Source organism: Annulohypoxylon maeteangense (assembly GCF_022496945.1).
Source record: "Annulohypoxylon maeteangense strain CBS 123835 unplaced genomic scaffold GGS22scaffold_9, whole genome shotgun sequence".
In the NCBI taxonomy this organism is placed as follows: Eukaryota; Fungi; Ascomycota; class Sordariomycetes; order Xylariales; family Hypoxylaceae; genus Annulohypoxylon; species Annulohypoxylon maeteangense.
Window position 1 is genome coordinate 926,378 of NW_025953256.1, and position 12,015 is coordinate 938,392.

At 46.3% G+C, this 12,015-nt stretch overlaps 4 protein-coding genes across 4 annotated transcripts; 1 reads left to right on the top strand and 3 right to left on the bottom strand.

Annotated features, from left to right (window-relative positions):
- Positions 1 to 252: 252 nt before the first annotated feature.
- On the bottom strand, positions 253 to 2,645 carry GGS22DRAFT_164343 (uncharacterized protein). The gene has a single exon (XM_047961521.1). The coding sequence runs from the start codon at positions 1,948 to 1,950 to the stop codon at positions 538 to 540; it is 1,413 nt and encodes a 470-aa protein (XP_047818621.1). The 5' UTR covers positions 1,951 to 2,645; the 3' UTR covers positions 253 to 537.
- A 228-nt stretch (positions 2,646 to 2,873) lies between these two features.
- On the top strand, positions 2,874 to 5,787 carry GGS22DRAFT_164345 (NADH-ubiquinone oxidoreductase 78 kDa subunit mitochondrial precursor). The gene is made up of 6 exons (XM_047961522.1): positions 2,874 to 3,134; positions 3,198 to 3,221; positions 3,283 to 3,334; positions 3,403 to 3,417; positions 3,479 to 5,383; positions 5,438 to 5,787. Exons 1-6 carry the CDS (start codon positions 3,020 to 3,022, stop codon positions 5,553 to 5,555), a joined length of 2,229 nt encoding a protein of 742 aa, XP_047818622.1. The 5' UTR covers positions 2,874 to 3,019; the 3' UTR covers positions 5,556 to 5,787.
- Positions 5,788 to 6,877: 1,090 nt separating this feature from the next.
- On the bottom strand, positions 6,878 to 9,708 carry GGS22DRAFT_200466 (ARM repeat-containing protein; the record flags this gene model as incomplete). The annotated part of the gene is made up of 5 exons (XM_047966444.1): positions 6,878 to 7,493; positions 7,559 to 8,185; positions 8,242 to 9,282; positions 9,337 to 9,399; positions 9,559 to 9,708. The coding sequence occupies 5 exons, from the start codon at positions 9,706 to 9,708 to the stop codon at positions 6,966 to 6,968; spliced, it is 2,409 nt and encodes an 802-aa protein (XP_047818623.1). The 3' UTR covers positions 6,878 to 6,965.
- Positions 9,709 to 11,318: 1,610 nt separating this feature from the next.
- Positions 11,319 to 11,975, bottom strand: GGS22DRAFT_164350 (mitochondrial ribosomal subunit S27-domain-containing protein). The gene is made up of 4 exons (XM_047961523.1): positions 11,856 to 11,975; positions 11,588 to 11,796; positions 11,463 to 11,527; positions 11,319 to 11,409 (listed from the first exon to the last, which is right to left on the bottom strand). Exons 1-4 carry the CDS (start codon positions 11,895 to 11,897, stop codon positions 11,393 to 11,395), a joined length of 333 nt encoding a protein of 110 aa, XP_047818624.1. The 5' UTR covers positions 11,898 to 11,975; the 3' UTR covers positions 11,319 to 11,392.
- Positions 11,976 to 12,015: the final 40 nt, after the last annotated feature.

Here is a 12,015-nt window from a genome sequence, read left to right on the forward strand (position 1 = left end):
GGGATGTTACCTGTGGAGATTTTGGGGAAATCCGATGATTGGTTTAATTGGCGGCGTCGTTTGAGAGCTTGGGAGCTGCAGAATCATACACCCGTGCTAACATCACAAGCAAACACAAAATTTACTTCGATAGCTTCCTGATGTTGTCAAGCGTTAACTAATCGAGCATGTCACGCATATTAGGTATCGTGCCCTTAGATACAGCTCTTTAAAGTATAACATCACTAAATCATAAACTGTGGTACTGTAGTCTTGAATATCAATATTGGAATTCATCAACTCGTATACATAATATTATATGAATAGAAATTAAGGACAATCGAGTTCTACTTCGAAGGAGCTTGATAGTATGACCCAGTTTTCTGTTGTACCGTGAAAGCAACCAAAAAATTCGTAAATCTCGCACCATCAAGTACCAATATTGCAACCCCTATTCTCCGTTACGTGAACCCATCATAACAACTCCCCAAAAATCCTAAAATAAAGCAAGACGACAATACGAAACAAAGAAACACATAGCCAAATATTGTCCCCCGACTACATAATATTCCAACCATCCCCCCTCAGGCGAAGTAGAGCCACGCGTCGGATAGTAGGTATTTTCAGATTCATCATGACAAGCCAATCGTAGGACGGCCCAACCTTTTCCTTCTCGTTGACTCTGACCGACGTTGTTCTCCCCCCATTCACGTCGCCGCCCGAGGCGCCACCTTCATATTGATTAATGAGCCATCTGTCGTGTAATTGTTTTAGGCGGTCGTGCCAGGCCTGAGTGTCATAGTGAATATTATCGTGTGGCAAGCCGTCTGTATTCCCCTTAGCTTCTAAGAATCTCTCAAGTTGGTCGACATCATCAGAGGAGTGGTTTGTCTTTAACTTTCTCAGAAAAGCTTTTTTGACAGATTGATTATGCTTCTCGATAGAAATAGGATGGTTGCAGTCACGTGTAAATACTCGAGACTCCAAAACCGGGTCGCTTCGCTCAGGTTGGGTGTATGTTTCTCCCACAATATCGATAGTCTTCAGCTGCGGGAAGGAACTCGGGGTGAATAAACTCTCGAAGAAATTGTAAACATCATCGTCGAATGTTTCATAATCTATGGTGACGTGCTGAGCGCGGCTGGTCAGGTCCCTTATAGGGTGGAGGCTATAGCCACTCATGGAGAGCCGAAAGAAGAGACTATCTCGACTTGAGTCGAACCACGTCCATTGTACTCTAAGACAGGATGGCAAATATACCGGAGAATTTCTGATCGACACAAGCCTGCCACTTTGACATGCTATAGCCCGAGATTCCCGACAGACCTGGGCAACGGAGGGCGGCGGTAATTTCGATATGAATTCATATCGGGGATTATCGAATTCTTCTGTGTCGTTGCCAAAACTTTCCTTGAGGCCTACCATCCGCCGTGGGAGTGCCAAATCCCAAATCATAAATCGGACTTCAGCCGGCAGTCTCCTAAATTGAGGAAACCGAGGTGTTTGGCTTATGGTTCTACGCAATGCCTGAACCTCGGCGCGCAGAGCACTCATTTGAGCGGATACGGAATCATTCATACTCTCAACTCGGGATTGGTTGGCACTCGCGAATTCGACTATGGCGTGTAAGAGCCGATCTTGGTCCGTTTGCATATCGGTGATATGGTCCTCTACTATGCGGAGAAGTGCCTTGACCCCGTCCGCGCCTTCTTGACCTTCCTGACAATCATCGAGGGTTGATTGTAAAAACTCGAGATTCTTCCCGATATCTTCCAATATTTCCTTCCAGTCATTGGACTCTCCCTGCACGACTTGCTCTAGTTGCTCGAATCTGTCGGGGTAGTCATTGCGAAGGCCGGCGATGGACGAAGCGACATGGTAAACCAATTCTCTGGTGGTAATTCGAGATAGGTCAACGCGTTGGCAATTGGGATTAAGCCGGTGTCCACCATAGTCGTTGTCGTCGTCCATTTGGTCTAACAAGAGGAGATTACCGCCACTCGAGAGGTCGACGGAAGGCAATGCAGAAGTGATAGCTCGTAAGGACTACGTTTGCGAGGAATTGATCGTAAAACGAAGGAATACGATGATATTCGGTGCAGAGGACGATCATCACGCGACGTGATGCTGAGAAAAGCCTAGGAAGGGAGAAAAATTGTTATCCAAAGACGCTATGACCATTTCTCGCACATGGCGTTCGTAGTCCAAAATCGGACATGGCGTTCAGCCAACAGACCTTGGCTTCGTACCTACGCTGTAAGTCAGCTATTGTTAATGAATATTATCTGGAATCGTTGACGTTGGCGGCATCGAGAACAAGACAAGTTAACGGCATAATATAGCAGTATATCAACGTGAAGTATATGTATAATAATATGATATTAAGATATTTGGTATTTGATATTTCTCAGATCCGGATTCGAGTCTATGTATACGTGAGTCTAACATTTATATGTAACGGCCGGCGGTAAGAGGCAGCGATCCTCGAGATTCGAAAACTCTCACATGCTTCCAAATCGGCGTCAATAATTTTCTCTAGAGCATATGATAGAGGAGGACTCGATTATAACGAGAATCTAGAAAATCTAGAAGCTTGCTCAAGCTCGCCTACGATATATGCCCAGTACAATTTGTGAGGAAAGGAAAGAAGAAGCAGAGGAGAAGATTTTCAAAAATTCAAATTAAGCGATCTCAGAGAATCTTGGGTCCACTCTTTTTCTGGTCAAAGCGTCGCACTAAGTTAGCAAATTGCGCAGGTTGAGGCCATTACTAAGAAATACGTATATTTGTGTGACCTCAGTCCATGCCTTAAAAATCGGGCAGGAATATCCATAGCTATAACCAATCAGAGAGATGCTGAAATAATCGCGATTAATCGCACTAGCGCCACTTGGAGAACATCCAATTATTCCCGACCAAGCACCTCACAAGAAAGACGTCAACATTTTGAACGGCCCTCCCAATTGACCACCCCCGCCCTCCGACCTGAATCCTACTCTTCTCCTTCTCCGTAATCACCTAATTCCGTCGAGACGACACGATGCTTCGACAATCTCTAGCTCGTTCGGCTTGGCGGACTGGCCGACAAGCCGCCAGATCCTCCAGAGCTTTTTCTGCGACACCTCAACGGCCGGCAGAGGTGGAGCTTACAATTGGTGAGCACATTCACTTTATAATCGCAGTCGGACCCTCTAAAGTGATTCCTAACATTTTCATAGATGGAAAGAAGGTGTCTATTGAAGGTATAGACCTATTGCCGGGCCTTGCCATGTACCCGAACGCATTTACTAATTAAGCCCGCAGCTGGCTCAGCTTTAATTCAAGCCTGTGAAAAGGCCGGCAGCACCGTCCCTAGGTTAGTTTACCGAACATCTGCAATATTTAAGATACGTAGAGAGACCGTTGCTAACATTATATATGTAGATATTGCTACCATGAGTACAATCGATCCCGTATAATTCACCCCGCAAACATCACGGCTGCTAACAAAGTGGGACAGGAAGTTGATGATAGCCGGAAACTGCCGTATGTGTCTAGTCGAAGTCGAACGAGCACCGAAACCCGTCGCCTCTTGCGCATGGCCTGTACAACCCGGTATGGTGGTGAAAACAAATTCGCCGCTTACACACAAAGCCCGAGAGGGAGTGATGGAATTCCTCCTAGCAAACCACCCGTTAGATTGCCCTATCTGTGATCAGGGTGGTGAATGTGATCTTCAAGATCAATCTATGCGATACGGTGCCGATAGGGGCAGATTTCATGAGATTGGTGGCAAGCGAGCGGTAGAGGATAAAAATATTGGACCCTTAATTAAGACGTCAATGAACAGATGTATCCACTGTACGAGATGTATTCGGTTCGCAAACGACATAGCCGGTGCCCCCGAGATGGGTTCGTTCGGACGAGGAAACGATATTCAGATTGGAACATACTTAGAAAAGAACCTAGACTCCGAGATGTCGGGCAACGTCATCGACCTTTGCCCCGTCGGAGCCCTCACATCAAAGCCATACGCCTTCCGAGCTCGCCCCTGGGAACTAAAGAAGACCGAGTCAATTGATGTGCTCGATGGTCTAGGATCTGCTATTCGCGTCGACTCTCGTGGCCTAGAGGTCATGCGAGTCATTCCCCGGTTAAATGATGACGTTAACGAAGAATGGATCAACGATAAGACCCGATTCGCTTGCGATGGCTTAAAGACCCAGAGATTGACTATGCCGCTAGTACGACGAGAGGGCAAATTCGAACCAGCACCTTGGGAGCAAGCACTGACAGAGATTGCCGCCGCCTACCAGCAGCTCGCACCTACGGGCAATGAATTTAAGGTCATCGCTGGTGAATTAACCGAGGTTGAGTCTCTAGTTGCCATGAAGGACTTGGCCAATAAGCTCGGATCCGACAATCTAGCTATTGACACACCCTCAGGAAGCCAGCCTCTCGCCCATGGTATTGATGTCCGATCAAACTATCTCTTCAACTCTAAGATCCTTGCTGTTGAAGAGGTTGACGCCCTGCTACTCGTCGGCACCAACCCAAGACACGAAGCTGCCGGTCTAAATGCTCGTATCCGAAAGCAATGGCTAAGATCAGATCTAGAGGTTGGTGTTGTGGGCGAACCATTTGAATCAACCTTTGAATTTGAGAACCTCGGTACAGACTTTGCGGCATTGAAGAAAGCGCTCTCTGGTGATTTCGGCAAGAAGCTTCAATCAGCCAAAAAGCCGATGATCGTCGTTGGCTCTGGTGTAACGGATCACCCCGATGCCAAGGCTTTCTATGAGCTTATCGGTTCCTTCGTCGAGAAGAATGCTGCGAACTTCTTGACTGAAGAGCACAACGGATTCAACATTCTACAAAGAGCCGCCTCAAGAGCAGGTGCTTTCGAGGTTGGATTCACAACACCCTCTCCTGAAGTCGCTCAGGCTAAACCCAAGTTTATCTGGCTCCTTGGCGCCGATGAATTTGCTGATGCTGATATCCCTAAGGACGCCTTCGTCGTCTACCAGGGCCACCATGGTGACCGTGGTGCCCAGATCGCCGACATCGTCCTACCCGGTGCCGCTTACACCGAGAAGGCCGGTACATATATCAACACAGAGGGTCGAGCTCAAATGACTCGTGCCGCCACATCACTTCCAGGCGCCGCCCGAACAGATTGGAAGATCATCCGAGCAATCAGCGAGTTCTTCGGAGCTCCTCTACCATATGACGATGTCGCCCAATTAAGAGAAAGGATGGTCGAAATTAGCCCGGCGCTTGCTTCATACGATATTGTCGAGCCCACATCGATGAAGTCATTGAGCAAGGTGCAATTAGTAGACCAGAACAAGGGCGCCAAGCCCACAAACACGCCACTTAAGAAGGTCATTCAAGACTTCTATTTCACAGATGTTATCTCTAGGAGGTCAGTATCTCCCCCTATGTCAACGTCCATGCATATCGCTAACACGCAATACAGTTCACCAACGATGGCAAGGTGTTCAGTCGCCAAGGCGACAGGCAACCCAGATAACAACTTAATGGCCCCCGGCATAACCGAAGACAAGCCGATGGGCCAAGTGGCATACGGCTCATAGGAGTAATGCTACGAGGTGTGACGAGATAGATGAAACGAGAGCTTCAAAAGGATAGGCTTCGAGTCAGACGCTACTATATGGCTAAGGGGGGTTATAGTACTCAAGGCCATGGTTGATTTTTCTTTGTTGCTGGGCGCAGACATACATGGCATCGTTAGTGTACATATAGCACTTGGTTCAACGGAGTAGAGAAGAAAGAAAGAAGTACATAAAACGCCCAGAATTCTTCGTCGTATATTTATCTATTTTTGAGCGCGAACCCTAATTTAAGGCTACCGCCATATAACGAAGTCGCCGACACCTAGCCCAGTCTACACAGCAACAGCGTCTGTTGTCCTAGCCCCCGACTTATAAGATATATCACAATTCCAAGTCATTAGCATTAGGTAATTAAATTAAAGTAAAGTAAAGTAAAGAAGAAAGAAGCCTGCGTATTATTAAAAGAAAAAAGCATACATTCGTACAATGTTGCCGAGATTGCGACAGTTCATCCTCAGCGTATCTGATAGTCCGGAGAGAGCATATGAAAACAACTATAACTCAAGGAAATGACCAAAGAAAGAGTCTCAACATTGGTGTCTCCTGGTGTATGGCAGAAAGGTCGAAGCATGTCACATCGTATTCCAGTGATTCTACATGGGACTTGGATGAGATCGCCAATGTAGAAGCATAGAATTTCATGTGAATTAAACGAATGAGTGTAAATGATAACTCTCCGTAATACAAGGAGCATATGTAAGACCTCTCATCGATAGCGCAAAAACAAAATATTAACATTTCTGATTTTGGCCACGTCTGATCAGTCCACCCCTTTTCCGAATTTTGTATTGGCTTCGAAAGTGCCATGCGAACCTGAATAGTTGATTCCCAACACAATGTAGCTATCCTCTGCAGAATGTTTCACTTCAGCTGAGATCGGGAAAACCATTCATGCAACTCTTATAGAAGGCAATGTGAAATACTATGTATTTTACTTTTTGATCGGCCTTAGGTATCTTCGCCATCCAATTCGAGGTCTTGAAATGAGTGAACCGAGTTGGAATCGCGAAAAGGATGGCGAACAGATTGGGATCGCGTGGCGTGGCTGATATTGCAAAATCCATAAGCATGATGTGTCCAAGGCGTCCGATCGAGGCAGTAGCCCGCCGGGCGTAGGATGCGTATAAATTCCCTGCTCGAGATGATGCTGTCTGAGAGACCTGCCATATGTGAATCGAATCGAAATTTGCCATTAGCGTCCAGTCGTGTATAGACGCGAAACATAGGAAATAGAAATGAAAAAAGAAAACACTCGTAGGAATTAAACGTTATAAAATTGCATCGTGATTCTAAGAAAGCATGCCGCGATGGTTGTAGGGTTCTTCCTCAGCTGAATACGCCCCGGGTCTCGAAACTAATAAGGCTGCGCAATTATTGGTAGCCACGGCCATTGTAACGAGGACCTGCGGGCATTCGTCCCATGCCAGTACCAGTGCCAGGTCCCGGTCGTGTGACAATGGCTGGATTGGTACAGAGCATTCCGACACGGGATCCAAATTTGGATCCACGGAGGGAAACCATATGCTTTCTGATGTGAGCTGTAACAATCTCACGATGCTGGGGAGACGCGTTGTTGATAATCCATTGGATCAAATAGTTGCCATACTGGTCGCTGGAAATATCGATCAATGGGATGCGAGTACGGTCCACGCGGCCCTCGCAGACACGGTCAAGGTAACGTGCCAGAAATTCAGGGCCACCAATCTTGAGGCATTTCTCAACCACCTTAGAGGCATATTGATCCATGCTGTATTCTGCCGCGTAACGGATAACGTGATCGATTGCACGGCTTCGATCAGCGGGTGCGCCATGTTCGCAGATGTGCTGGATACACCAGTTTCCGAACTGACCATGAGCAACGATGTCGATATTGGCCAGAACTTCTTCAATGCAAGGACGCTGCAAGGTAGGCAGTTAGCATATTAATCTAAAATTACTTAATGATGTGCACTGAGTATATATACCTTGTCTTCTTCGAGGCAATTCTCAAAGATATTCTGGACGACCAGACTTCCCGTCTCGCCGAGAGCAACCTCGTGCCACATGCCGCGCAGCGCATCGTTCACATACTTCATGATCTGAGGTGGCGATTCAGTCCATCTCAGCTCAAATAGCTTCTGCCAAACGTGGCACGCATATCGATGGATGACGGTCTCGGGAATGCGTCGAAGAAGTTCATGGACCATGATGGCCTTGTAATCCTCCGGAACGGCATCAAAAGCCTTTTGCACTACGTGACAACCAAATGGATCCATCGAGAGGCTGAGTGTGCTGCCTCTAATGGCCTGGGCGATCTTGATCACTTGTTCTGGAGTTCCATGTTCGAAACATCGTTGCACCAAGAAGTTACCAAAGCGGTTGACCATCAAAGCGTAGGCCGAACCAACAATCGCTTCAACGATTTCGTACTTCTGATCCGGGGTTCCGACCTTCAGCTTCTGCTGCAAGAAAATAGAAGCTTGCTGATCATTGTTACAGATGATTTTGTCGACAATGTACTTCCAGTTGCAGTTGACATTGCGGTCGAGCAAGCGACGATAGTTCAAAGGTTCGGTAGTCGGCAGATAAGTTTGGCCCTCCGAAGACGCGGGCTGTGACAAATCTATGTTAGTAGAGAATTTAAGTAATAAAAGAATAGTTGACATACCTCTGGCTTCCAGGGCACAACACCCGTAGCTGAAGTAAATTCGGTGGCAAAGGGCGAAAGCGGCGTACCAACAGGAGTTGGCTGGTAGTTGGAATACATTCCCGAATTAGATGGAGCCTGAGGCGGACCTTGCGTACCGTTGTCGGCTCCATAGTTACTACCACCATAGTTGTAACCACCACTAAGTCCCGGGTTTGCGCCAAAGGCGGGAGTTCCGAGACGAGTATCAAATCGGGCATTTCGTCGGCTACTAGAAGGTCTGATTGTCAAGTCATAATCCGGAGTCAAACGATCTCCACGGTAGTTGCCGGAAACCGAAGGCTCATAGGCCATGTTCTGGTCCATGAAACCCTGCTGCTGAGCGCTACGTCCATTCCATTGGTTATGCGGGGTGTCAGGTCCCGGAAAGCCACCTCCTTGGAAAGGACCTTGGTTGTTCTTGGGGCCCCAAAGCCTACGAGAACGATTAAAACCAGTGGCCGACAATGCATCACTGGTATCCGATCTGGAATCATCGAAGGAAGACCAGTATTGACCCTCACGGCCCATTGCCTGATGACCGACAGCGTTAGGGGCTAAAGGGCCCAAGACCCGCGATGGGTCGGAATCAGGGCGGAATTCGGGAGAGAATTCGTTGTCTACAGGAGAGCCACCGATGCCATACTCCAAACCAGGCTGGATCTGACGAGTCTGTGTAAGCTCGTGATCAAGTCGGCTAATCTTGTTTTGAGCCTGAGCAAGCTCTAGCTTCAAACGAAGAACCTCATCCTTGTTGACTTCCCCATCCTTCTTTAGAGTCGCACTGGCCGGTCGGGTAGTCGGAGCTGTGCTCCCAAATGTCTCGGTAGCAGGTGTGATAGGCACCGAGCTGCTCGATGATGCATGCTGAAGGGTAGGAGGTGCGGAGTTACCGTCCTCTGAAGCCTTGAAAGCTTCACCTTGCTGGTTGAGCACGTTCGTATGGTGGTTCAGATGCTCCAGTAGGTTGTCCATTGGGCTCGAATCGGGATGACCGGATGGCTCGTGGCTCAACTTGATCTTCTGCTGTAATTAGCAAACGGATCGCAGGAAAGGAAAATTGTAAGACGAGCAGACCTTAGGATAGCTCTGGTTGACCAACGAAGAGGTCGAAAGAGCCGAGGCCGCCTTCTTCTGAGGCTATGAATAAATATTAATTTCAGTTCTACCATCCCAACATTATAGCAAAGATAACAGGATGTATTTAGCAGATAAAGATAAATAGATGGGATAGATGAACAAGGCCGACCAATCAACCAAGTTCGTATATCAAGCATCTTAAACATGATAACCACTTACTTGAGGAAGGATACGCTCGAGAATATCACTTACAATGGCAGTAGAGGAACTCTCAGTGCCAACCTTGACGTTTTCCTCTTTCGAGACCGCTTTAGTAGCCATGGGGCGGCGAGGAGTAGGGGAACCAGTCGAAGGAACAGGTGTAGACATGGTTTCTGTCTTGGTCAGTATTCAAGGTGGCAGAAAACCGTAACCTGCTATCAGAGAAATCGTTGTTCGACTGGCACGCTAAGTGTTCAAAACAAAAGTTGACAAATGGCAGAGATGCCTGGTTTGTGTTGCAAGACCTATTAAATGGTATTGTATGGTATGGTGTGAAACGAAAGGTGGATGAGTTGCGGTGCAGTGTGATGTAGTGGTAGATGGGGTGAAAGGTATGGTGGGTGATGAGAGGTGAAGGATAAAATCAAAGGGACGGATGGAATAGATTAGAAGAGAGAAAAAAAGATTTTTGTAAAGGAGATGTTATGACTGAGTTAGGGTAGGTGCAAGCGATTGGAACCCAGGTGAAATAATTTTTGGGCAGGCGCAAATAAATGGTGGTTTTAAGAAACGGGAAAGTGGGCGAGGATATTCGAAGGATGGGATGAAGAGGAAGGTACACCACTGGGCATATAAGGTTAAAGTAGCACTTACCCAATGAACAGCACTAGATGACCTAATACTAAATAACCAAGGCGGAAAGGACCAAGGTAAAGGTATCGACCGAAGGTGATATAGATCAAGAATGAGAGAATTAATAAAATTAAAAGTAGCTCAGTAATCTTTGGTCGTTGGTCGTTGGTATATACGCGTGAAGAATGGTCGAACACGATGGTATATGAAGGAGGAACAGATGATTATTAAAAGGTGAAGGTGAAAGATTCGTAATGACGAAAGTCGGATTGATGTACCTTGAAGGTGGGATTAGAAGAGACGAAGGGCAGGTAGGAAATGTATGTAGGAAGTAAGTGAAGGGTGATAATAATCGAACGAAGAATCTTGAGGGTAAAGCGTTGGGATGGAATAAGAGAAGAAATCTCTAGAATTTTGGAAGTTAGGATTAAATAAAATTCGTAGACCTGAAATACATTACTAGGTAGAACAAGCTCTTGAGGTTGAAATCAGTGAAGCTGTACGTACTAGGTAGGTATTTTAAGTTTACGAATATTGTCTAGAATATTGTCTAGAAAAGTGAAGTACAAGGATCAGAGTACCCACAGTAGGAATTTGCAGTGCAAAGGTACTTAGTGCAAAGGTACTTACTATAGATGCTTTCTGAGGTACCTAGCATGTAACTGCGACAGCAAAGTTCATGATCCATCTTTGTACCTTGTAGGCTTGCACTAAAAAATTAGTGGGTATTATCTTGCCTCTCTTTGATGGTTCCTATGTAGGTAGGTACCTATGTAACCCCGGGATTTATTAAACCAGAAATGAAAAATCGAGCTCATATTGATAGTGTATCCTGCTGATCATGTTAAACTTGTCCCCTACCTGGATTTTATACATTAGTACTCACATAACATTTGTACCTTCCTAATGTTTTTCCTTAAAAAAATTCTAATCTTGAAATCATCCTCGATAAAACACCCTCACATCAAATCGAGCAACGCAACCCTCATGTTCTTGTTGATTAGCCCTTCCTAGGAACCTAAATGAATTAGCTACCGAAGAATCTAACTCTGCGGAGAAAAGCGTAGAGATAGTGGTGTCATGTCAATTCCATCATAAACAGGGGACAGTAGTCTCGACTTCGGAGAATTCTTTGTTTTTATTAACACATTCACATCCCATAACCACATGAACGCCGTCATTGCTGTGTACATATATACAGATATAGCACATGCTAGTCTCATTTCTTTTTTTTGTCTGCATCATAGTTAATATGTTTCTCAATAACCGGCAAGAGGAAGATAGCATACCAAAACGTCCTTTGCCTTTGGGAGTCCTTATTTTCTTCGGTGCGCCTTTTCCACGCGATTTTACTCTGTCAACTAGTTAGATTTCTGTCTGCCGGCATTGGTGATCGAAATATGGGAGAGCATACCCCGCCAAGTGCTCTAATCTATCCTCTTCTTGCTCGTTGATGGTCTCCAACCCCAAGCCTTTGAACGCTCTCTCTAATGTGTTGATTGTAGGGCCTCGTGGAGGATAGTACTTCGCAAGTGTCGGACCTCTTAACCTTTGTCGAAGGATTAGGTTGCCCATCCGTATGCCGTCAGGATTGTACGTTGTTGCGAAGATTTCGCATTGAGCCTGTTAACATTAGTTAGATTGCACGAGGAAAATAGGACTGAGTAGATCGGCATGCTTACCTTTGTGAGGTTCAGCAGCCTCGAACGAGTGACTGCTGCCATTTTGGCTATATGGACGCCTAGGTAAGTAGCCTCTGCTCGTTTTGCAATTGAGTAAATCGAGTTGTCGCGACGTCAAAAGCTGTCCGATTAGAGTGCAAAGCAGGTCGGATAAAAATCG